Below are 23,639 nucleotides of genomic sequence, written 5' to 3'. Positions count from 1 at the left end.
GCAAATTCCAGTGGGATTTTGTTTTTGTACACCAAAAACTGCCAAAACGAGGTGAAGTGGTGTCATCACCTGGTCCTGATACTTGCTGCTTTTACCTCCTTATGGTCTCTGGAAAAACAGGAGAGGCAACACGTGCTGTGCCCCAGCCTGGGGAGTTAAAGAAGCGAGGCCTCCTGCTGCTGTGCCAAACGGCCTGGCTGTAACCTGGGGAGAGACGCGAATGGCGGCTGTCCAAGTCCCGTGTTGCATCTCTCAGAGAAGGGCAAACATTCCTACAGCTGTTAAAAAACCAACACAGAACTCAACAGCAAAATTAACAGACCTGAGTAAATCAGACTTGCTTGTGGACACTGCCTTCATTTCTTAAAACCTACTTCCAAACAGTTGCTTCGCCACTAAACCAAATCTTCCACCAGTTCAAGGGCTCCTCTCCTCAAGAGAGATGCATATTCCTTATTTGAGCTAGAAGAAGCTATATTTTAAAAAAGCAAATACATGAATGAATTAATTTACATAAGAGATGAAGGTATTTTTCCTCAAACATAAGTGAGATTTGCTCAAAGTAGCACCGTGTCAAAACCTATTTCTTTTCAGTCAGAGGGGCGCTACCAAAGGGATCCGAGGGAAAGCTCAGAACAAATCCAAAGAGTTATTTGTTGCACAAAGTCTACAATTAAACTTCTTAATGGCTCTTTTTATGGAAACCAATGAAAACTTTTTGGCTGTAGCACTCCAACTGCAGCATCCAAAAGTAAAATATTGCACATAAAGGAAGGAAATAAGTAAAAGCAATAATGGGGAAAAAATAATTTCGCCATCCTGGTCACTGTGAAGACAGGGGAAAGAAAAGCGCAAAATCGCCTCACGTTTGATGAATGGTGTTCATTATTAAGAAATATGAAACTGACATCTGAGGCAGGAAAGCAGGCCTAATTGTTCAAGGAATAATAAATAGATTTATTGCTGTGCATAATGATTACTCTTTCGGCTGTAAAACGGGAGATGGGAAACTACAGACACGTAAAAAGAGCACACTTCAGATTTGGGAAAACGCATTTCCCTTCACTAAATTCTCACACTGCTCCCATTAAGACAGCAAATCGTGAATTGTAAAAGCCTTTTCTTACTGCTTTTGCTGTTGTTTTATTAATAGAGGATTTATTGTGGACAGACATTCTAAAACCAGAAGCGTGTCAAGAGGAAAGGAATTGCTCTTCCTCTGACACAGCTGGCGTACACGATGAACACCACCCACCAACCCCACTGTTGTGGCCTGACACAGGGGTCACCTTGCAGTATCATTTACTGGTTTCCTCACCATACACGCAAATTTACGGCGCTTCCAACTGCCCTGCAAAAACTACGTTACTGTATTTCCTTCCCTAAAAGTGCAGTTCATTTCAAGGGCTTTGTACCACTAATAAATAAGTGACTGGATACGTGATCTGTTATCCTTAGATGAAACAAGGACGTTGAAATTAAGCTCGCAATGCCCTGGACAAACACCATATGACTCTAATCAGCAAGCCAGCCTGCAAGCTACAATGAACCCATCAGCATTATTTGTTAAAACTTCATGCAACCTCTGTGGTCCCTGGATGCCAGGCACCAGCTGAGAGTCCAGCCCTGGCAGGACTCTGCCCGATCGCCTTTTGCTGAGCTGTTTGTCCCCAGGGCTGCTCTGACACGGGTGAATTTAGGAAGAGGGGTGAATTTAGGAAGAGGGCAGGACCAGCAATGGAGCAAGACAGAGTGTGTGATGCAAGGCGACAGGCCTGGCTGCGCATCACTTGCCCCTTCCTTCTCTGGCACAGGAGAACGCAGAACGCTGAGAAGATGCACACAGGACTTGGAAAACCCAACTCTGTAGCACACGTTACCCCCAGGTAAGCTGGACATACCTCGAGCTACACAGGTCTCCATCATCTGCTCCAAAGCAGGAGGGAAAAGCACAGCACATGAATCAGCTGCAGCTCTTTAACCCTCTTCACCTTGAGATGCAAGAGGAAAGGAGTCCATTGAACACCAGTAGGAAATGACAGGGAGCAGTTAAAGCATGAATCACAAAGAAAAAGCCAGCCTAAAAAATATCTTTCCTTGGCATCATCCCAAGCAACTTCTAAGGTCAGTCTGCACATCATCACTTGTGGCACCTTTTTATCTTGATCTTCCAACCAGCAAAAGGAGGAAATAAAACAAGCCAAGTGAGAAGCAGGATGAGACCAAGCCTAACGGAGCAATCCTGGCACGAATTTAGAATTCAGCATTTTGAAGCAAAGCGTCCTTTGAAAGTTACTGTTCCCATGGCTTACAGTACGAGGTTCACCCCACCAAAAACAGCATTAGCAACAGTGTTCGAGCCTAAAACCAAAAGTCAGTGAATTACAGCCTCTGCAAATCCCCAGAGCTGCTGCAAATGGGCACAGCATCCTCCTTCCCTCCCCACCCCAGGCACAGCTCCTGCCCTCTGCTACAGAGCTGCGCATCCCTCCAGCCGAGCAGTGGTGTCTCCTTGGTGGGTGTGCTGATTTCTGGATGTTCTTCCCATCAGGAATCTCGTGCAAGTACACAAATACTGAAATGCCAGGAAATACGCAAACAGAGGAATTAAGAGTGCAGTACTACAAAGCCTTCTTTAATTGGGGAAAGAGCAAATTTTCAGAGGCAGTTTGCTTGCTTAGGAAGCTCTGAGATTTGGGATGATCTGAACCAACATCGCTCTGTCCCCAGCAAGGGTTAAAATACCTTGATAGTTTCCATATGCTCCCTGGTGTTGTTCTAGAAATGTGCTAGTTTTATTTCCTTCTAGCCAATATATATTTCAATTGGATGTCGTTACTCCCATCAGAAAGCTGCCCTCTGCTAAGTATTTTATGGACGCTTGACACATCTGCCAAATTCACAGCATCCAAATGTATTTTTAATGCTACAAATTGGGCTGTGGTCAGGATGCTGAGAATTTAACGCTCCTGGATCGGTCCCCGCTCTTGAATACAGTGTGTTAATGCTTCTTTCATTTGCTGCCACACTTACAGCCCAGATCAATGAAAATCTGGACCATGACTAAAAATAAGTTCCCATCCCCGGTTCTCAAAGGAGCCTCAGCTGCAGATTTCAAAGAAACCCTTGCATACTGTGACCAGCCTAACAACAATTTCTGCCACTAAAATCTCACACAAATGAGTCCCTCCAGACTGAGAAAGGGTAGAAGTACACTTTTATTCTCAGTCTGATTTCATTTTAGAGAAAGCTCTTAAGTTTTACAGCAATGGATAAACTGCTGCAGCTAAAGCCAAGAGGGCTCGCCCATTAGAGCACTGTGACAACACACCACAGATACCCAGATAATTCCCCTGAGCACACAAACTTGTGAGACTCATCACCCTTCGTTTTGATTTTAGCAAATTTCCACCCTAGGAGTTCATCAAACGCGATGTAACCACCACAATTGCCTCTAAAAAATGTAGTTTTCTGTCATCAGCTCTAGTCCTAACCTCTATGGCTGCACAGGAGGCTTTAAATCAACAAAGCAGATTACGTCCAATACTGCACCGAGCTTAAAATTGCTCCTCTTGTCCCTTCACTTAACCCTCCAAATCATACTCAGGAATCAAAACCCGTGCTCTGAGTAGCTGCACAAACACAGGCAACAGATGAGAAGCAGGAGGCGATGTTCAGGTAGTGCTGGTTGAAACCTTGCAGCCCAGCTCCTGAAGCTCACTGCTGCGTTAAGCCAGCGCCCTTCTCAGCTGTCAGTTTTATGGCACTGCCCAGCCCTGCACGATAAAAAAAAAAAAAAAAGGTGGTGGTGTGCTGTAACTGACAGCAGTTTTATTGGTCTTGCTCGGGTGAGTGATTTTACCTGTCACAGCAGCACAAGTTTTACATCCTGCAGCCAAGTTCGGCAGCCCGTCGAGTCGGTGCTTCTCAGACTTTGCAAGGTGAATTCAGGTTTAGGCTTTAGGAGGCCAGATCTAGGTGGGGGAATGGACAACCACATCACAAACCCTACAAACGGGGATTTCGGAATGGAAATGCTGACAGCTCACCTGCCACAGGCATGGAAGCAACACAACTAGAATAAATAATACCGCTCACCAAAAACAGATGACAAAAGGGGGACGAAGGAAATCCCACAGTAACACAAAATCTCCTCTGTGTTATCAGGATTTCTATTTCCAGGCTGGGCTTCTCGCTTTGCTGGCACCCAAAACCAGGCGGCGCTGGCTGTGGATCATCCCAGGCTCCCTTTGCAACCTGCTTTTAACACCATCAGATGAAAAAAACCATCTCTCACCAGCACAAAACGTGCCCTGCTCCCCAGCCTCGGGCAGCAGGACGACACGGTGCGTTCCTTACCTCTTGACCCAGAGGCACAAAGCAAGGTCACAGCCGGACCCGCCTCGAACCGAGCTCTGCAGCAGATGGCAGAAGTTATGCCTGACCTCTTTGGGCAGTTGCAGATGCCAGTTTTAATGGCCAGTAGCCAAAGGAATAATAAACAGCGCTATTTCTTCCTGGCGTGCCATTCACCTGAAACCCTTTTCAATAAATACGTTCTGGGCTAGAAAGAGCTCGCCGTGTCTCCTAGATGGGAAGGACATTGTCCAGCTGTCATAATTCACTAGGGAAGTGACTCTAAATGAATCTCACATTTGATTTATTTTGGCAGCTCAATTTCTGTTTATTATTCTCTGGTTACAAAAGAATATTGGGACTTCAGTCACCAGGCTGGAGCCTTACAGAATCCGTGGCAGGACTTTTTTTTTTTTTTTAATCTATAAAATTACACAGCCTCAGACACGGTATTTAACCCTCATCCATTCATCACCTTAAAACAGTGAAATCTAACATTTGCTTGTTTGTATTTCAGAATACTGAACCGTTCAATAGAAAACAAACACAGTACAGCTCAGCCCTGAGGGGAGAGAAGGAATAGGCCAGAGTTGGTGCCTACAACATCAGGGGTGGTGACACAGAAAAGCCCCCAAGTATTTTTCAGACGTAGGCTTAATTAGTTATTGAGCTCTCAAGGTGATTTTGTCTGCTCTCAATGCTCACACAAACCATCCCAGCAGAGCCCAGGCCCCTCATCGAGGCACAGCAGCACCGGCCACGAGCCAAACCTGCAGCCAAGGAAGCAGCGTGCACTTGGACGCCTGGAAGAGAGCACTTTATTTAAATAAACGCAGAAATGAAACCAAAGTACCTACGGCAGCAGATCAGAAAGCACTGGCTACCTCAGCTTCGAGCCAAACACCACCTGTAGCCCAAAGAGCCACCTCCACACAAACAGGTGGAGGTCGGAAGGGAAGCTGCAGCGAGGGCGCTGTTTGATCAGCGTGTTTATGCAGACGCTGCACAAAATCAGCTCTGCCTGCCAGGCTGCTGCTGCCTGTAAGGCAGCACTCGGAGCAGGGGAGGACAAGCTCTGACTCCAGAGACACCACCCGCCGGCTGCCCTGCAGCTGAGGACGTGCCAGCTAAACGGGCACCCGGCAGCCAGGCTGACACCACCAGCAGGGGAGGGCCACGCTCCCTGCTGCTCTTCTCTGCCACTTGCAGCATCTGCACATCACTTTTTTCTGCTCGCCATCCATCTTCGTTTCTTTTCTTCCCATCTTCATCTCTTCTCCTCCCTGTATCGACTCTGCAACACGTTTCCCGATCACTATGAAAAACAACGACCCCTCTTCACTTAATTCCAGCCACGACCTTGTAAAACCCAATAACCTGTGGGCATTTTTCCATGCCAGACGCATCCTTCCCCTCCTTCCACAGCCTTAACGACCGCCAGACGCTGCAGCACGCGGGCAGGGAAGGCTGCCTGGGACTCACCGCAGCTGCAGAGCTGAGCTGTGTTTATTTTTACATGCGATGAGAAAGGACAGCAATGGTTACCCAGCCCGGGCTGGCTAATTAAGCTGTCTACTGCTGCGCCGGGTTCAGGCTGGGCAACAAGAATATATTTGTGTTCTTTAACCACAGCAGCTGCCACCCCTTTTTTGCACGGCTGTAGCGAGGAAAAAAACACCACGTTACTGTTCTCATGGAGCAAAGCAAAGAAGCAGGAGCCAAAGAAAGCAATCCCAGTTATCAGCTCCTATCTTCAGCCATGAGAAACACGCACGGCTCTTCCCAGCCCAGAGCACATCCCTTTCCTCTTCCAGTTAGTGCTTAACTCTGGTCTAGCACTGACTGAGGCAGGACCCTACCGCACCAGGACACACTGAGTGCTGGGAGGCATTTGGATGTGGCCCTCATTAATATATTTTAAACTTTTGTTTAGCCCTGCAGAGGTCAGGCGGTTGGACTACATCTTCAAAGGCTCCATCCAACTGAATTATTCTGTTCTGGAAGCAAAGCTTTTGTTTAGAGCAGCCCGTACCCATTGAAATTCAGTTATTTACTTTGTGCACGCACAGGGCAGGAAGGGAAAGATGGGCCACAGACAAAGAGGTTTTGTTTGTTTTAAGGAGTCAAACTATGAAGCCACAAAACCACCGGGGATCTTGGAAAGCCCCTTGAGGTCTCAGTTCCTCCCAAAGCAGGCTTCACACAAAGCTGCCTCACCTTTATTGACACAGGCCCATGCGCCCTGCTTGCACAGGCACTGTTAAGGGTTAAACCGGGCTGAAAATGCAGAAGCTGTCTCGTGCAAGGACAAGAGCAGGATAGGTGAAGCAGCTTCAGCCAAACAAGCAGTAAAGGCATGTCAGCTGCTGTCAAAAAAATTACAGCCAGCCCATGTAGAAGGTTCAGCAATAAACACAACTAAAGAGAGTGACAAATAGAAACGCACTGAGCGCGTTACACATCCAGTGGAAAAATCTATGGGAACTTTTTATACGACACCCTGGGGCAAAGAGGAAATTATACCACAACTGGACTGGAGCTCCTAGCAAGGTCAGCCCAGCCTCCAGTCCAGCAGCAGATCTGAGAAAAACCTTGCAAGAAAAAAAAAGAAAAAGGATCGGACAGTGCTGGCTCCCCAGAAAGTGCAGGCACAGCTCGAGCCACGTATCGTTACGCCAGAACTACGGCGGCTCCTGCATTCCCAGCCTCTCCCAAGGCAGCAGAAATAGCCCAAGTCTGGGACTCCCAAGGAAAATTTTGTTACGCCCTGCAGAGGAATGTTCCACCCACGGCTGTTGTTTCCTCCCATAAAAGGCTCATTAGGGAGATAATTTCTGAAGTTCACGGCATTGTCTGCAGGCTCTACTGAAATATCGCACCAGGAAGGGGAAGCCAAATGAGCCAGACTATTTTAAGGCTCTTGCATTTGGAGGAAATTCTAGGGCAAAATTTCAAAAAGGCAGATGCTTTGAACTGGGAAACATTACGCTCGGTGGAGAGGAGAGAGCATTCTTGCCTTTAGAGCCACTTCAGTAACTCTTTGGGGGCCACATCTCTTTGATTACTTTATTTCTAGATTTAGAACCTGCTTTTTCAGAGACCTAAGTACGACTCGCTACGAACGTGTGCATGAGATCAAGACTACTTAGGCAACTGCTTAAAAGTTAATGACTGATGACAAAAAAACTACTCCTGCATCCTTCACACACCTATGGTTCCCCTCGAAGGCCTGCTCACTCATCTCAGCATGCAGCTGGAGCACAGACGTCGTCCCCAGCGTTGCAACCACCACGCTACATCAGCCAGAAGTCTCAATCACAGGCAGCATCACTGGCTGGATCTGCAATTAACACGCTGAACTCGCTAACCCTGAGGTCTCCTTTTCTTCAAGGAGCACGCAGAGCACATTTCCATAGCCGCATACAAATTATTCACCACGGTGCCTGACGGGGATTTCAACTGCTCCAGCTGGGAGAACAGCTCGCAGCGCTATTCAGGCACCTCAGCAGCACTGCCTGCACTTACCAGCAGAACCCTGCCCTGTCTCAAAAACGAGGCTGGGCTCCCCCCTCCTGGACAGCCACGAAGGTGCAGCTTTCAGCAGGGCTAAGAAAAGGACTGCTCCTCAGCACGAGGGGAAGGCTCCTTGCCAGCAGCTTTGAAAAATGACCCTGTACCCAAAGAGAAACCAAGTTGTTACAGGCTACGCAGCCTCGGTTTATCTTCTAGGAACCTGCTGGGTATCAACGGTTTCCAAACACGCTATAAAAACAAAGGTAAGTCAGTAACAGCTCCCTGGCCCCTGTGATTTGGGCGGCACTTGAAGCAACAGCCTACACGAGCTTCCCAATCCCCCGTTTGGCAGCTAAAGCTGCCAGGAGATGGAAGAGCCAAGGCTGAGCTCCCTGAATCAGCTTCTCCACCCACGGCACGTGCTCTGCGAGGACAGCAGGGACAGCAACTGCTGGTGTGCACAGCTCCGGCTGCACCCACAACGGGGGGACACAGCTACTGTGGAAAACAGAGAGAAGGGACTCAGCAGGGAACCCTCTCCCGGCTTGCTTTGGCTCGCACAGGAACTTTTCTGTTGTTCTACCACTGGAGCTGAGGTTTGTTTCCTTGGGAAGGAAGTCAGGGATTGAGAGGATGTTTATAAAAAGCGTGCTACTTACTCTCCAGACAAAAGCAGCTCCTTTAGCTCTGATATCATGAGGTCAGGCAACCCTGGCAGATCCTGGTTAGTCTGCACCACGTGGGGTTAGGAGAGAACACGGCCAAAGAGGTATTTGCAAAGCACCTTCCAGATCCAAGCTTACAGGAAATGTACAGTAAATGTACCCTAAGATGCCACTGAAATCCAAGCAGCTGTAACAGAGTCCACAGGCACTTTTATTCACAGCACACGCTTTCAAGGAAAGGAAGGATTGCACCGTCCTTGGGTTTCGGTGTGCCCATGGATAGAAATATGTCAAAAGCCAGGGATGGGTTTTTCAAAAGCTAGGTTGTTGCAAGTAGTGCATCCTAAGGGCCAAGGGCATCTCACGGCAACAAGCCACTATAAATGGGAAGATTTATTCAGCTTCTTGCTGGGGCTGCTTCTAAGCTTTATTTCCAACCTATTGCAAAAGCTGGTTGCCACCCGCTTCTTTATTAATTGAGGGTGTGGTAAATATCATAAAATGCAATAATGATCTGCACCCTGGGCTTCCTAAGGAGACACTCACAGGATGGTGACACCATCCATCTACATGTACACTGCAGCCCAATTTCACAGGAAATATCAGAATTATGAAGATTACCATTTCCTATGAATTGAGTGAGATCTGTGGAAGAGAGCACCTAATGTTACTGTAAGACCTTGCAAACTACCACCAGAAAAGATAAAAAGGAGGAAAAAAAAAAAGCTTCAGACAGCTCTGACCTCCTTCCTAGCAGAGCACTGACTTGTCTTAAGGGCACCTTGCTTTCAGCTGCATTGAGACTTCTTCTTACCGTGTACTGTAAAACAAAACCCTTGCTCTGAGTGGGAGAAGACAGGCCTCTTGCTCTATAAAAATTTAACATCCTGCTCAACAGACACACCACAAACACATTCACGTTTGAAGTTTTCTTTAAAAAAAAAAAAAAAAAAAAAAAAAGAACTTGGACAGAAATTTAATTGGTTCTTTTACATCCAAGCTAAATGAAGGGCTGCACGCATGATTTGCCTCTCGAGACTTCAGAGCAGGACACTGTCCAAGTCTGCCTCAACACGCTTTGGGGACTTCAAAGGGATTAAAGAGTAAAAAGCAGAGATATAAGGCAAAGCTCTAAACAACACTCACTGCACCTCCATAGCACAGGGAGGCTTTGTTACCCTGCAAGCACTGCTGACTGTGGCACTGCCTCTTTTGTCTCTCCCTCCCACCCCGTGCATCCTTTCGACTTGTGAGTCCTGAGGCACTCTGGGCAAGTTGTACCCACAGCTCTACTTGATTTTATTTTTTTAAAGCCTTCTCTGAATGAATGGGCCTTTTGAGCCCATTTGAGGTGACAACTGTAGCAGTTTCCCTGCTGCCACCAACCATCCCCACACTCCTGCACATACTGCACTCATTTCCACTCCCCTCCTCAATCTCTGCAGTTGCTGCCCACTTGATTTCTTGCCTCATCCCCGCGGTGACTGCGGACAGCACTACTCCAAGGTGGGCTACATCCCAGGAGTGTCCCCAGGTTAACAGCACTACTTGGGAAGCCACACAAACACCGAACTGGTTCTGCTAGGAGAGGTAAACAGCTCACATCTGCCTGAGAACAATACAAAGGTGCAGGTAAGGTAAATAATTCACTCGATGCCAGACTCTGTGGCAGAGGTAGGATTAGAAATGAAAAGTTTTTCACCTCAAGCCCCGATCTCTGTGTGTTCTCTGATGAAGTAACCTCTCTAAAGCCCTTGGAGCACAAGGCTGCACACACAGCCTGTTGGAAGCCAGCCAGTGATGTATATTTTCATCTCGGTCTTTTTCTGTTCTCCACACAGAGTTCTTTTCACCACTTCCTGCAGGGGCTTCATGTCCAGTTTGCCCAGAACTTATTCTTTCAACACAACAGACTTAATAAAGGGGGAAAAAGTGAGAGTGGGGGCAGTGCTCCCACAAGAAAAGAGCAGATATGCGCCAACTGCTACTGCAGCAAGAAGCGGAATTTCTGGAAAAGCCTTGCTGGGGAGGGAACGATTATCCCAACCCAGCAACCCCTTCCTCAATCTGATATTAAAGAGATGAATCAATAGACACAGGAGGTACAGCTGCACCAAGTGATACCTCACTGCCAGATAACACGGGGACCAAGCTCAGTGTTCACAAACACCGCAGCCATGGCCGTGCTGTTCAATACTGGACTCTGAGCAAACACATCTGTCAAGAAAGAGACAAACGGAAAACCTGGTGGCCAAATAATACATACAGGATGAACTGGCAGGCAGTCATCAAGCTTAGTCACTAGCTACTCGGGGTACTTCAGCAAACAGCCTAGTTAGGAGGCTAAATAGCCTCTTATTGATTCTTACTCAATGGCAAATGTGTTTGTACCTGTTTAATCCTGTTAGTTCATAATTAGCTTTAGAGAGGCATGACTGCAAGCCTCCTGGTTTTGCTTTTGATTTTTATAATTGATTTCTCATTCACTTCCCTTTGCAGGGTGATCAGAAGGCAGGACAGAACAGCTGTTCAGAAAGCAGCTCGGGAAGTCATTAGCGTAAAAGAGAGCAGAAACACCTCCCTAACAATGAGAGCAGGTTTCTACCTGCCAGAGCCAAGCCTCAATTTAGCATCACAAGATGAGAACCGCTGGCTTTGCTCGAGATGAGATACACATACCTGCCTGCCATCCTGTCCCACGTTTGTCTGTCCCCTCACTACAGTTCGAATGTTGTCATCCAACCTCCTGCAGAAAAGGAATTTATAATGTCAAATCCATTCTCTATATGCCTGAGCAAAATAATTTCTGGGAACCTTGAGAGCTACAAAATTGATTTAAAATCCAAGAGCTGGTGCTGAACCAATGCTGAACTCATACTTCTTTCTCCCTCTCTCTGTGGGGCAATATCTTACACAATATAAAGCTCCTGTTGCAAAAACAAAAAATTTACATAATCTAATTGGGGCTCCTTGTATTTCTCTTCCCTTAAGCAATATCACACGTTTTCCCTTGTCGGTTTTCATTTCCACTTTTCATATATTAAAGTGCTGTCTCAATCTTTTCAGGCTGCCAGTGCCAGACTGTGCAGAAACATAAGTTTCCTCCTGCAGAGTTTTTATTTTACATTTACAGTACAAATAACGACAAAAACATAAAATGCGAGTTTTTACAATTGCTACTTTGACCTCATAAAAATTCTCAGCAAGCAAATATTCTGGGTAGTTTGTTCTCTCAGCCTTCAAACTGTACTAAAGTTTGGTACTCATTGATTTCTAGTTCATTGCAACCCATCATAAAATAACCTGAAAGGCAGATATTACACAATAGGGGCAGGATTTAAAAAAACCCTCTAATTAGCAATACATTTTTGACTCTTTCCAACTCTATTAGGCTTCAGGTTGATCCTGTCCTGTCTTTTAAGCAAATCAAAAGCTCTAATTAGCCACAGCACAGGCTGTACTTCTGAAGCCTTGGTAACAACCAGACTACCGCCCATCTGAGATGCGATGAAATGGAGAAACACTTACCTTATTTTCAGTCTGATTTTGTTCACAACTTCATCGATGTTTGCCAAAGACTACAACATGAAAAACACAAAGGAAAGTCAGTAGGTTTTCCCTTTTTACTTTGCTATGCACCAGCCGTGGCAATTAGTACTTTCTTGTGCATCTTACTTTACAAGAAGCAGAGCGTGACTTTGTTTTACAGGTGGAGAAACAGACACAGGGCAACTCAGCGACTTTTCAGGTCACATAACAGCAGCAAAAGAGAGGGCACAGCCCTGCACGTCCCCCTCAGCCCCAGGCACGCAGGGTGTCCCCTGCAATTCTCAGCACTGCCAGGAGCCTGCAGTCAGCAGGAACGGCCCTGAAATGCCGTGGTGACAGTGACCTCCAGCGGGCAGTGCAGAGCTCTCACCTTCCCTGGCCAGGACCCTCCCGCAGAGCTCAGGCACCCAGCGCACGGCTGGAGGAGGCCTGGCTGCTGCTGGAGCTGTAGCAGGGGCTTTGCGGGGGAAAAATAGGTTTCCACCAGCAAAAAGGAGAAAGGACAAGCCAGCACCACCGGCAAACTGAAGAGAGAAACCTGAAGGCCAAAAAGCCAACCCTGCAGAGGGGCTTAAACACGGTAGAACCTGCAATGGAGCTGCCTCCCAACCCAGTCTTCAGCTGCAGAAACACCTTTTCACAATAGCTTACTCCAAAACTGCCCCGGGGCTGATTTGGGGAAGACCAAGTATGGATAATGATCCCACAGCAACCTCCTTCTCTACATCTCAAAAGAAACAATGGGTTATAAACAGGGATGACTCCTCAGTGATATTTCACACTCAACACCTGTCTTATGCGGTTACAACCCTTGAGGATTCACTAATGATTAACACACAGCAGTTATGAGGTGTGCTGCTACACAAACCTCTGTGTATAAAGCTAATTTACGTCCACAGATCAAAGAACTCTGACTCCAGCCAGCACTTTGGGTACAAAGAAGCTGCGTAACGAGCGGACCTCATTAGATGAGGATTTAAGAAGTGATTGTTCTCACAGCATTACTACCAATGCTATTGTGTGGAAGAAAAGGCTTCACAGGCTTAAACACGCCTTCAGTTGTTTACTACCAGGTTACTCCTTGCACAGAGGATTTACTGTGAGCACTACTTACTTGCTCAGTGGGAAAGAGAGTGTTGATGTACTCCACAGCGTTGAAATCTGCTCTGTCCAGGGGATCTTGGCTGGGGAACACCTGAGGAGAGGGAGGGAAAAATACAATGAACAACACATCAACTTTAATTTCTGTAACTTTACACAATATCTGCTACTTTTTAATCACTTCAGCACCCACTTCAGGTTGTGTTCAACGGCAACATTCTAACAAACCTGCACAAAGTCCTCAGGAGTGAGATCTCCGACCTACCAAAATTCCTGGGGCTATCAGCCTGGATAAACACATATACCATACATGCGTGCTTCCACATACAGCCTGAGCACAACCAGCCCTGTGCAAGGGATTCCCAAGACACACGAGCCATTAATTACGCATCCCAAACCATTCTGAGCTTTGCAGTTGTGTGGAAGTGATGACCCCTGCTGAGGCCTTGCCCTTATCTTCACTTGGGCTTTGCGAGGCCCCGTGGTGAGAGGCAGAGGATTTGTTTTTCATAGTCACGTAATATGAAACATGATGAATTAAGAAATGGTTGTACAAGTTCTCTGGAGATTGGGGTTTGCCACTCACACATGAAAGAAAGGGAAAGAAATAGAATCAGCTGGGTGATTCTTCCTACCCCAGGAAAAGGAAGAGAGTGGCAGTGGTGCAGACAGATCTGCCTTCAGAAATAGCTTAAATGATGCAAGTACAGCTGGCAGCCTTTGTTTTTGTCCCCACAGACCAAAACACACTGCATTCCCTTCTCTGGTACCACACTTATTCCATATTCACACAGCCACCAGCTCTGCTCTCTGTGGTCAAAACCACGCCAAGCAAGCACAGCAGCTGCCCCCATCACTGCAGCACCACCTCCACACGTCACCCTGCACACAAAGCCCTCACAAACCCTGTTTTAACCGGGCACATGCACTATCCACCTTTCTCAGAGTAACAGCAGTGGTTGTGTCAGACTTTAAACGAGAGAAACTCCGCCGAGGAACAGGCCTCGTCAGCAGCTTTCACCTAGAGGCCTTCACAGGCACCTGCCCAGCTCCACCACCACCTGCTGGAGCCAGAAAAGCTACGTGTATGGCGTGAGGTGAGTAAGTGCCCTGCCAGGAGCCGTCACACACACACTGCTGCCAAAAGGAGGGCAGCGCCGCCGTGCCACCTGCCCCACAGCAGCATCACAGCCGCTCCTTGCCCTGCCACAATCCCGCACAGCCCGGGCAGCCCCTGCTGGGGGCACGGCGCAGCCCAGGGAACCGCCGGGGGGCCTGAGGGGGCCTGGGGGAGGCCTGAGGGAGGGCCTGAGGGCCTAGGGGACTCCCAGAAACCTGGGAGGGGCGCCAGGAGCCGCCTCTAAAACGCGCCGGGCGCTGCTCCCGGGCCGCCCCCGGCCCCCTCAGCCCGGTGCCGTCCCCACCTGCTCGATCGCGGCCTGCACGGCGGGCGCCAGCTCCAGCGCCGCCTCCAGCCCGGCCGCCAGCTCGGGCTCGTCCTCCTCCATAGCGACCAGCCGCTTCCGGGCCGCGCGGCATGCCGGGAACCAGGAGGACCGAGTTGAGAAGGGGCGTGGCTTAACATAGAGGGCGGGGCTTAAAGGAGAGGGTAAGACTTGGCGGGGGGGGGGCGTGGCCTAGAGGGGGCGTGGCTTGTGTGGGCGGGGCTCCGCGGCGCGCCCCGGCGGTGGCGGGAGGTGGTGGCGGGAGGTGGCGGCGGCGGCGGCGGCGCGGGCCCCATGTGGCGCACGCTCGGCCTCGCCTCCGCCTTCTTCCCGGGGCTCTTCGCCCTCTGCACCCGGGCGCTGCGCTGGGCGGCCCCGGCATGGAGCAGCCGAGACCGCGTCCTGCTCAGCGGCAGGTAGAGAGGGGGCCGGGAGGGTGGTGGGGGTGGTGGCGGGGGGGTGCCCCGGGTCGGTGTCTGAGCCGCCCCCCCCCCCCCCGCCGCCGTTTTTGCAGGGTGGTGTCCACGGTCCAAGCTACGATGGCGACGGTGTCGGGGCTCACGGTGGTGCTTAGCTGCGGGGATGTGGTGCGAGACAGGTAACGGGAGAGGGGGTGTCGGGGGTGGGGGGGTGCCGGGGGTGGGGGGGTCCCCGTTATTGCGGGTCCGCACCCAGCCGGGGGTGGCCGGAGAGGGGCAGCCCCGCAGGTCCCGGAGAAGAAATCCCGGGAGTGCGGCTGGTGGTGCTCGGGGAGCAGCCCTGGATCGTCCGGGGCTCACGGCAGCCGCCCCGTGAGGAGCCCTGAGCAGAGCCGCTCGGGGTAAGAGGCTGGAAGGCAGAGCTGAGAGCGGCACGGAAAGAGGAGGCGCGGAGAACGCAGCCGTGGCGGGGCGGTGGGTGAGCATCGTGCCAGATTTGGGCTCTTCGGGGTGTGAATCAGCGCTAAGGGTGGTGGTGAGAGCACCCGCACAGAGCCCGGCTGCCCGCTGCGTGAGCATCCTCGTGCCCGCAGAGCATCCAGGGCCGTTCAGGGCGGCGAGCGGCCTCGGGTCACGGCAGTGCCTCGGGCACACGGGTACAAAAATCTCCTCTCGCTGCAGCAGGATCCCAGGGAGTTGGACCTCAACCCTCCAAAACCCGCCCTGTGGTCAGGGGAACAATCCCAGCCCCGTGGCTCTGCGGCCAGAGACCCAGATTTCCCTTGTATCTGGGGTAACTGCAGCACAGCGCTCAGCGGGGAAGGGCTGGGAGAACGACAGCAAGACAGAGAGCCAGGAAGCAGCTCAAGGGCTGCAATAAAAGCTGCCAATTTATTTACACAGGCAGACGAGCATTGCACTGCTGGCACCCTAATTGCCCTCCGAAGCCCTGGGCGAGTTGTACCAACAAGGGCCCATCCGCCCCCCTCCCCGGGATAGCCACGCGTTTTGGATTTCTTCCTGGCCGCAGTAGGAACACACACAAGGGAATTTTTCTTGAGGCAGCAGGAGAGCAAGAGCCGGTTTATTCGGGCCCCGAGCTATGTTTCTGGGAGCAGCAGTGCCTTCCCTGCCCCTGCAGCTCCGCTCGGTGCTTTTCGAGGAGCCCGGTCCCCGCGCCGAGCAGGGGTTACTGCAGCCGGGTTGTGCAACCGGGATTCCGACATACTTTGGGAACAGGCATCTGCGTGCAATTATTTCCCAACAGACAAACGTCTCTCAGGGATTTATTGCCTATATTAAACATCTTGCGCTTCACTCTCCCAACTCCGGGCCAGGCACCTCCAGTTAACTCTGAGGTCTCCGGCTGCGTTCAGACACTGACCCGGGCTGGGCAGCCGACAGGAGGGGCACGCAGAAGGGATCCAGGCTCAGGTGTTTTATTCCCACCAGGCGTTGGCTCCGGCTGTCCCGGGGGGCACTGCGTGCTGCAGGGCTGGCAGACGAGGCCGTGATGCGGGGAGGTGCCGTGCAGCTGCCCTGTGCAGCTCTCCAGCCCCGGCACACACCTGCCTGCCGTGCTATCGCCCTGTGTTTGTGCTCAGCCCTGCGGCGCCTGGCACGGCGAGCCACCAACGGGGCAGTGCCGAGGAAGCGTCCTTGGGGAAGGGGGTGCTGGGCCCCCAAATACTGCGGGGAACAGTCACGGTTCTGCAGAGCAGACCCTAGGGGTGCTGGGAGCCCCTGGGTTCCTCGGGAGCTGGGGCTCTCTGTCACTCGTGGCTGTGGCTTTCCTGCCTGCTGCAGGGCTGATTGCACGGCCCTAGCAGAAACCTCAAGGCACCGCCTGGATAAACACCTTGCTTTTAGAGCACTGCTGCCTTCAGGAATCACCCATCACTCCCCCTTCACTCCAAGTAGCACGGGTGTAGGAACACAACCGCCTTACACACTGGCAGATGGGCCCCGGGGTGCTGTCAGGCCGTGCTCTGCCTTGACACCCCCTCGCTGCAGCGGCAGGCGTGGGTCTCCCCCCCCACACACACCTCCGTGTGCTGCTCCCTCCCCAGGCACTGGCTGGCCGTGGAGTACATCTGGGTCCTCGTCCCCTACATGACCTACGACATCTACGTCATGTACCTCTGCCACTGGCACAAGAGCCAGGAGAAGGGGGTGGCGGAGAAGAAGCACTCGCTGGCCAGCGTGCGCAGCTTCCTGCTGCAGGAGCGGCTCATGGTGACCCACCACCTCTTCATCCTCATCGTGCTCACCCCCGTCGCCCAGGTAAGGGCCGGGCACGGCTGCCGTGCACGCAGCCCCGTGGGGGTGTCCCTGGGTGTCACCGCGGATGGTTGCATCACCGCGGGTCCTTCCCTTGCCCAACGAGCCTCATTCCCTGCGTCACCATCTGCAACTCCTTCCCTCCTGTCCCCAGATGTCCCTGCCCTGGAGCACGGCTGGGTGTCACCATGTCCTGCCCCTTGCTCCCAGACAGGGCAGCGTCCTCCTCACGCCCTGCAAGCTCCCCACGGAGGAGGGTCCCCACCTGCCCCAGAAGGGACCTGCTCACTTGCTCGGTGCTTTTCTCCCAGCTCAGCCCGACCTGCGGAGGGTCTCTGCTCACAGTTACTTGGCTGGCATCACACGCAGCACAGCCAAGGCTGTGTCTGGCAAAGCGTCGCTGCCTGGCTGGAGCCCTGAGCCCGGGGAGATGCTCGGTGTTAAATCCAACCCACCTCTCCTGAAACCAGCTGGGCCCTGAGCGCAGCCCCTCACCGCTGTCTTTGTTCGCAGCACTTCAGGGGAGAGCTGGGGGATTTCTTCGTGGGCTGCATCTTCACGGCAGAGCTGAGCACTCCTTTTGTGTCGCTGGGCAAAATCCTCATGCAGGTACGCGAAGGGGGGGGACGGGGCTGATCGCTGCCGTTCTGCTCTGCCTCAGGGCCAGGCTCAGCGGGTGGATGGGCCCCTGCTCCCCTCCACAGCACCGGGGTGCAGGGGGCTGCGTTTGGAGCTCTCCCCGCTCCCCTACACCCAGCTCCTGGCCTGTAGGGCCGTGGGGCAGAACCAGCTCCGGCCGCTGCTGCATCTCCATGCTCCGAGCACGGCCGTCACCTGCGCTCGCCTTCTTCCTTCCCCAGCTCAAGATGCAGCACACGCTCCTGCACAAGGTGAACGGGATCCTCATCCTGGTGACTTTCTTCCTCTGCCGCATTCTCCTCTTCCCCTTCATGTACGCGGCCTACGCCAGGCAGGCGGGGATCCCCCTCTACCTGGTGCCTTTCCGCATCCCCCTGCACTGCAACATCGCCAACGCCTCCCTCCTCGCCCCGCAGCTCTACTGGTTCGGCCTCATCTGCCGCAAGGCCGCCCGCCTCTACGGCCGCTCGCCCGCCGACAAGAGCAGCTGACGGCCGGCAGAGGCAGCCGAGCGCGGGGGCTGCAGAAGGGTTGTGCCCCCCCCGGCTCTTCTGCCTCCACGGCCAGCGCTGCAGGGCCTGGAGCGGGGGCAGAGCAGCAGAAGCATCCGTACCGCGAGGCTGCTCGGGCGTGAGGCAGCTTTGCCGTCTCCGCCGCCGTGCCAGGCAGCGCCGGCCGCAGCTGGGGGGACTTTCTGGGGGAAATCTCCTCCCACGTTGTTCCTGCGCCTGGCGTCCTCCAGCCCAAAGTTACAAATCCTCCCGATTTTGGGACTGATTCCAGCACAGAGCGAGGCGCGGCGCGAAGGGCCCTGCAGAGCAGCAGCGTAGGCGATGCTGGAGCGCGCCCAGCCCCACGCAGCAGCGCTGGGGCCGTGGGGAGCCGCATGCTGTCCCTGCCACTGCTCAGAGCCACTCCTCCAGCTCCGGTTTACAGCCTCCAGCAGGGAGCAGAGCCGTGGTTCTGCACAGCCCGTTCCCAATCATCACCAACGTTGCCCTTAAGCTACGGCTGCACCCAGCCTCCCACACGCACCTCCCTGATGCGGGGCTCAGAGTCACTTTGGGCTCTCCGCTTGCCCCCCGGGGGCTTCTCACTACAGCTGCTGCTGGCAGGGCTGGAGGGAGAAGTTGACACCAGGATCCTAAAACGGTTGCTCCTCGCCCCTGCTCACCTCCAGCTGACACCAGCAGCAGCAGCCTGAGCTCAGGGTGTAGGGTCCGTCCCTCCTGTCCCATCCTGGGGTTCCCTCTGCTGCAGGGCAGCTGAGAGACCGGCGGCCGCTCTGTGCCTTTCATTCTGTCTGAAAGCTAAAAAGGAGGGCTGGAAAGGGCCGAACTGGGAGACCATTTCTTGGGGTATCAGGTCTCGTCCCAGCTGTAGCTGCACAGGCTGGGAGGAAGACGAGGGGGCCTTTTCCAGCACGCAGTCGGTTATTGCAGAAACACTACTGTTACGTTACCTATCGAGGCGCTATAATCCGCTTGCTACCCACTACAAATACTTGTATCTCGCTGGTTTTATTACAAATACCGTGCCTTACGTAAAGACAAAAAGGCCAATAAGGCATCTCAGTTTGCACTAACACTGCCCTGTTTACTACTGCACCACCACTGCCCTGTTCACTATTGCACCTGTCGGAAGAGACCAATAAATAAAGACTTCTTTCCTCAGTCGTGCCACCGGCTGCCTCTCCCCACGTGCCATTCGTTGCTGGGTGGGGAGGCACCAAGGCAGCAGGGTACCCACACCCACCCCGGGGCAGCCCACACCCAGTGCCAGAGGTACCTGCGGGTCCCGCAGAGCACTCGCCTGACTCGCTTTCCCCCCTCCGGCAGCGTACAGCAAACACAACAACCTGCCCGCCACGAGGAGAAGGGCTGGCGGCAGGGGAGCCGCAGGGAAATGATTTCCCTGATGCTGCGAGGTCGGAGGCAGGACTGGCAGCAGTTGTGTTCGCAGCTATTCACACTGGGAAAAAAAAAAAAAAGCTGCTCCCAGCCATCTTTGCATGGCCCCTTCGCTGCTTGGGTTAGGAGAGAACACAGCAGGGGGGAAATAGGTTCAAAAGAGAAAAATAGACAAGGTTTATTACGGATCTTACAGCTTTCCACACAGCAGGTCCCCTGCGGCAGGGCCAACGCTCAACCCTGTTGCCCTCAGCTCCTCGTGCCACCCCTGAGCGAAGGGGCTGCCTAGGCTCCCAGCTTGCTGAGCTTCTGCAGGAGGGTGCCGCGCAGCTCCTGGTCACCGACGTTGTCCGTGATGGACTCCAAGAAGTGCCTCTCGTTGGCTCTCCGCAGCACGCTGCTGGGGGACTTGTCGGCGGAGCTGAATGCCTCGTACTGCGAGAGGATCTCCAAGGCCACCACCACCAGCGGCTCGCCGCACCCGCTGTCCGGCGGCAGCATGGCAGCGACGTGCAGGAGGTGGCAGAACATCTGGATGCAGACAAAGGACACCTCCTCCGCCGGGCTCCTGGCCTCAGGGGGCTGCGAGGGCGACCCCGCGGGGCTCTTGATGGAGCTCAGCAGGTCCGTGAGGCTGCCGCAGTACAGCTGCACCACGTGGAGCCAGGCCTCTGCCGGCAGCCAGGAGGAACAGCTGGAGCTGCAGAGGAGCTGGAAGCCCCGCAGGAAGAGCACGGAGAGCTGGAGGGAGCGGGCAAACGGCCGGAGGTTGAGCAAGGGCATGTACTGCACGTACTCCAGCGTGTAGGGCACGTGCAACACTTGCCTCTCCAGCAGGTTTGTGACCACGTGCACGAGCCTCTTCCATTCGCTGTGGCTGCACCAAGGGAGGACCTGTACGAGGGCCACCAGGAAGCCTTTGCTGAAGAGATTCACTTCTTCAGGGTTGTCCACGTTGACCACGAGGAGCGTCAGCATCGTCTCCCTGAGCGCTGTGGACACGCAGCAACACTCCATCCACGCCAGGAGCCCGCTGCCCGGCCCATAGGCCGGCAAAGACCGGGACGTCCACTCGTCTTCGGGGAGCTTGCAGATCTCAAACAGCGTGGCTGGGACTTCGTTCTTAAAGTGGTCTCCGAAAAACTTCTTCAGACGGAGGCCGACGGTCCAGTCCAGTGACGCCACCTTCCTGTGAAGCCATGCCAGTGACTGGACCCACACCTCCGGGGAGGGAGCAGCTTCTGGTCTTAAAACCTCACAGAGCTGGCCTAGGGTGCTCAGCACCAGGTCTTTGGTCTCCAGTGAAGGGAAGGGCTGGTCCCTGGGCTGATGCCAGTACTTTGTGTAGCCATCTAGGAGCTTGCAGAGGCTGAGGAGAAGCGGGAACGGGTGGCAGGACTTGATCCAGTCCTCTTCTGGATAGGACGGTATCCCCAAAACTTTACTGAGGATCTGCAGGCTCAGCTCGGTTTGAGCGCAGTCTGATTTCAAATAGGGAAGGACAAAGGCTTTGGTCACCTCTGCAGGTGACACAAGTGGAGCAGCTGAGCTTGGCTGCATGAGAAAGGCCAGAAACTCGAGGAACTGCTCCTTCTCCCTTGCAGCAGAAAGCTTCTCCCATACTGCCTCCTTCAGGCACCGCACCACCAGGCTGCGTGGCCTGCCTGGATCGTCGTGTGTCTCCAGGAAGCTCAGCGCTGGGAGGGAGCAGAGGATTTGCGCAAGGAACTGGTGTGATCCTAGGTTGACAACGGCAAGACTACAAACCTGCTTCAGGGTGGCCTCAGGGTACAGCAGCGTGAGCCTGGCCACAGAAGCCACAGCCCTGGTAAGGCCTTCGTCAGACACGCTCTTTGTGATCTGGTTGAACGTCACATTGAGATCCTCCTGGAACCCCTCCACAACCACCTGCAAGTTCAGGGACAGACCTGCCCCCCCCCAAGATGCCAGGACGCCCGAGATCACTTGGTTTTTGTCAGGCAGTGAAAGCTCGCTGTAACATTCCACGATGGCTTTGGTTACTTGCATCTGCATCTCCCGGGCCTCTCTGTCTCGGCAGGACTTGGCAAAGTTCACCAGAGTCTGCAGCAATTTCAGAACTAGCTCTGGCTTCTGGAAGAGCTCCTTGTTTTTCACAAGGCAGTCAACCCAGCCCTTTGAGAAGACCCAGGCCTCTTCAGAAGCAAAAACGGAGCACATCTCCACGTGCCGGTGCAGCTTTTGCTCGATGATTGTCATGGCAACTGAAGACACAAGGCAGGTGTCTGAATCCTTGCTCTTCTGGCTGGTGCTGATCTCCTTGAGAAAGTCCTCGATGGTCTGTGGCAGCTCGATCACTTTGCACATCTCATCCTTACTCAGGCCTCCGTTCTCAGAGAAGCAAACCAGGTTCTTCCTGAAGGCAGTAAGAGCATCGAGGAGCCGGTAGCTCTCGTAGCAGGGATCCTCTGAGCTGCTCAGGATGCCCTGCAGCTCCTCTCCCCAGGCATGCAGCAAGCTGCAGAGAAAGTCCAAACCCACAAAGAGTTCCTCACGCGAGAGCTTGGCCAGGGACGAGAAGCTCACGCTTCTCTCAGCCTCTTTTACCTGTTCATCCAGCGCCCTGTGGTGGTACTGGCTTTCAGCGTCGCTGCTCCAGAGGCTGACCACCGAGCTGACCTTCTCCAGGTACTCTGTGACAGGGAGGGGGCTGCCCTCTGCTGCCAGCTCGGTGAACGCCGACAGCAGCTCCACCAGGTTGGCCAAGGCGCAGCACTTCACGCGGGGCTGGGCAATGCTCCTGTAGGTTTCCTTTAGCCCCTCTACCAGGACCATGAGCAGGCTGGCGGCAGCGGGAGAGCCACTCAGAGAGCCAGGGTCACCCTTGAACCTCTTCGGGGGCTGAAGTCCATCGTCCGGAGAGGACTCACCCCCATGCTGATGCACGAGGGCGCTGAACGTAGAGACTGTTCTGTCTTCCTGCCCCTCCTCGTGTCTCATCATCTCCCACCAGACGTCCAGGAAGAACCTGATGTCCGACGGGGACGTCTCGCTCGCGACGTACTGCACCAAGCGCTGCAGCTCGTCGCGGCGCACGGCGTGGGGCAGCGCCAGCAGCAGCTGCACAAAATGCCGGGGCTCGCCGAGGGCCTTGACCAGCTCGAACAGGACGGTGTGGTTCACGTCGGGGATCATCCTGCCCACCGAGAAAAACGCATCTTCCCTCCACTCCTGGTCCAGCGAGGCGGCGGGGGGGGCAGGCAGCAGCACCTTGGCCCAGACGACGGCCACGGCTTCCTTCTTCCAGAGGCTGTCCTGCGGCGGGGAGGGGCAGCGGGCGCCGATCTCCTTCAGGGCGTCGGTGATGGGGGGCCCCACCAGCGCCCACTCGCCTTTGCGCAGCTCGCTCAGCGCCCGCGGCTGGACCAGCCTGGAGGCCAGCAGGAAGGCGCCGTGCAGGATGGCCATCTCCTCGCACACGCCCCAGGGTCCTGCGGAGACACGCGGCGCAAGGTTAACCGAGCCCCCCCCCGGGACCCCCGGGACCCCGAGCTCCCCCCCGGGATCCCCCCGTGTCCCCCTCTCCCACCTGGCTCCATGGCGGCGCGCTCCGAGGCCGGTTCAGGCGCCCCCCCCCCCGACGGCTGCCGGCCCGCAGCGGCTCCTGGCGGCGGGGAGGAGGCGCTGCTCGCCCCCCCCAAGGGATTTTGGGTTGCTTTAAGGCGTCGAGGCCGAATTTAAGGGAAAGCTGCCCTAAAAGGGCGCGGCGGGGGGCTGGAAGGA

The 23,639-nt window shown here is 53.7% G+C and overlaps 3 protein-coding genes across 3 annotated transcripts in view; 1 reads left to right on the top strand and 2 right to left on the bottom strand.

The window, feature by feature from the left end:
• The window catches only part of VPS53 (VPS53 subunit of GARP complex), a 61,179-nt gene extending 46,466 nt beyond the window's left edge, over positions 1-14,713 (bottom strand). Inside the window, exons 1-4 of the mRNA XM_032200848.1 lie at positions 14,609-14,713; positions 13,198-13,278; positions 12,063-12,112; positions 11,214-11,280 (exon numbers count right to left, since the gene is read on the bottom strand). Coding sequence (XP_032056739.1) covers positions 11,214-11,280; positions 12,063-12,112; positions 13,198-13,278; positions 14,609-14,692 — 282 coding nt within the window. The 5' untranslated portion in view covers positions 14,693-14,713. The remainder of the gene's footprint in view (positions 1-11,213; positions 11,281-12,062; positions 12,113-13,197; positions 13,279-14,608) is intronic.
• A 210-nt stretch (positions 14,714-14,923) lies between these two features.
• On the top strand, positions 14,924-19,641 carry TLCD3A (TLC domain containing 3A). Its single transcript, XM_032200647.1, has 5 exons — positions 14,924-15,045; positions 15,144-15,227; positions 17,118-17,331; positions 17,842-17,937; positions 18,189-19,641. Exons 1-5 carry the CDS (start codon positions 14,924-14,926, stop codon positions 18,456-18,458), a joined length of 786 nt encoding a protein of 261 aa, XP_032056538.1. The 3' UTR covers positions 18,459-19,641.
• A 385-nt stretch (positions 19,642-20,026) lies between these two features.
• On the bottom strand, positions 20,027-23,487 carry GEMIN4 (gem nuclear organelle associated protein 4). The gene is made up of 2 exons (XM_032200632.1): positions 23,446-23,487; positions 20,027-23,347 (listed from the first exon to the last, which is right to left on the bottom strand). Exons 1-2 carry the CDS (start codon positions 23,453-23,455, stop codon positions 20,163-20,165), a joined length of 3,195 nt encoding a protein of 1,064 aa, XP_032056523.1. The 5' UTR covers positions 23,456-23,487; the 3' UTR covers positions 20,027-20,162.
• Positions 23,488-23,639: the final 152 nt, after the last annotated feature.

The sequence above is a fragment of the Aythya fuligula genome, chromosome 20 (genome assembly GCF_009819795.1).
Source record: "Aythya fuligula isolate bAytFul2 chromosome 20, bAytFul2.pri, whole genome shotgun sequence".
NCBI lineage: Eukaryota > Metazoa > Chordata > Aves > Anseriformes > Anatidae > Aythya > Aythya fuligula.
Note: the sequence above shows the minus strand (reverse complement) of the source record. Positions and strands in the feature narration are given on the sequence as shown.

Coding starts and splice junctions, on each gene's coding strand:
- TLCD3A (XM_032200647.1), top strand. CDS start 14,924: ATGTGGCGCACGCTCGGCCTCGCCTCCGCCTTCTTCCCGGGGCTCTTC. Junction 15,046..15,143: donor CGCGTCCTGCTCAGCGGCAG/GTAGAGAGGGGG, acceptor CCGTTTTTGCAG/GGTGGTGTCCACGGTCCAAG. Junction 17,938..18,188: donor TGGGCAAAATCCTCATGCAG/GTACGCGAAGGG, acceptor TTCCTTCCCCAG/CTCAAGATGCAGCACACGCT.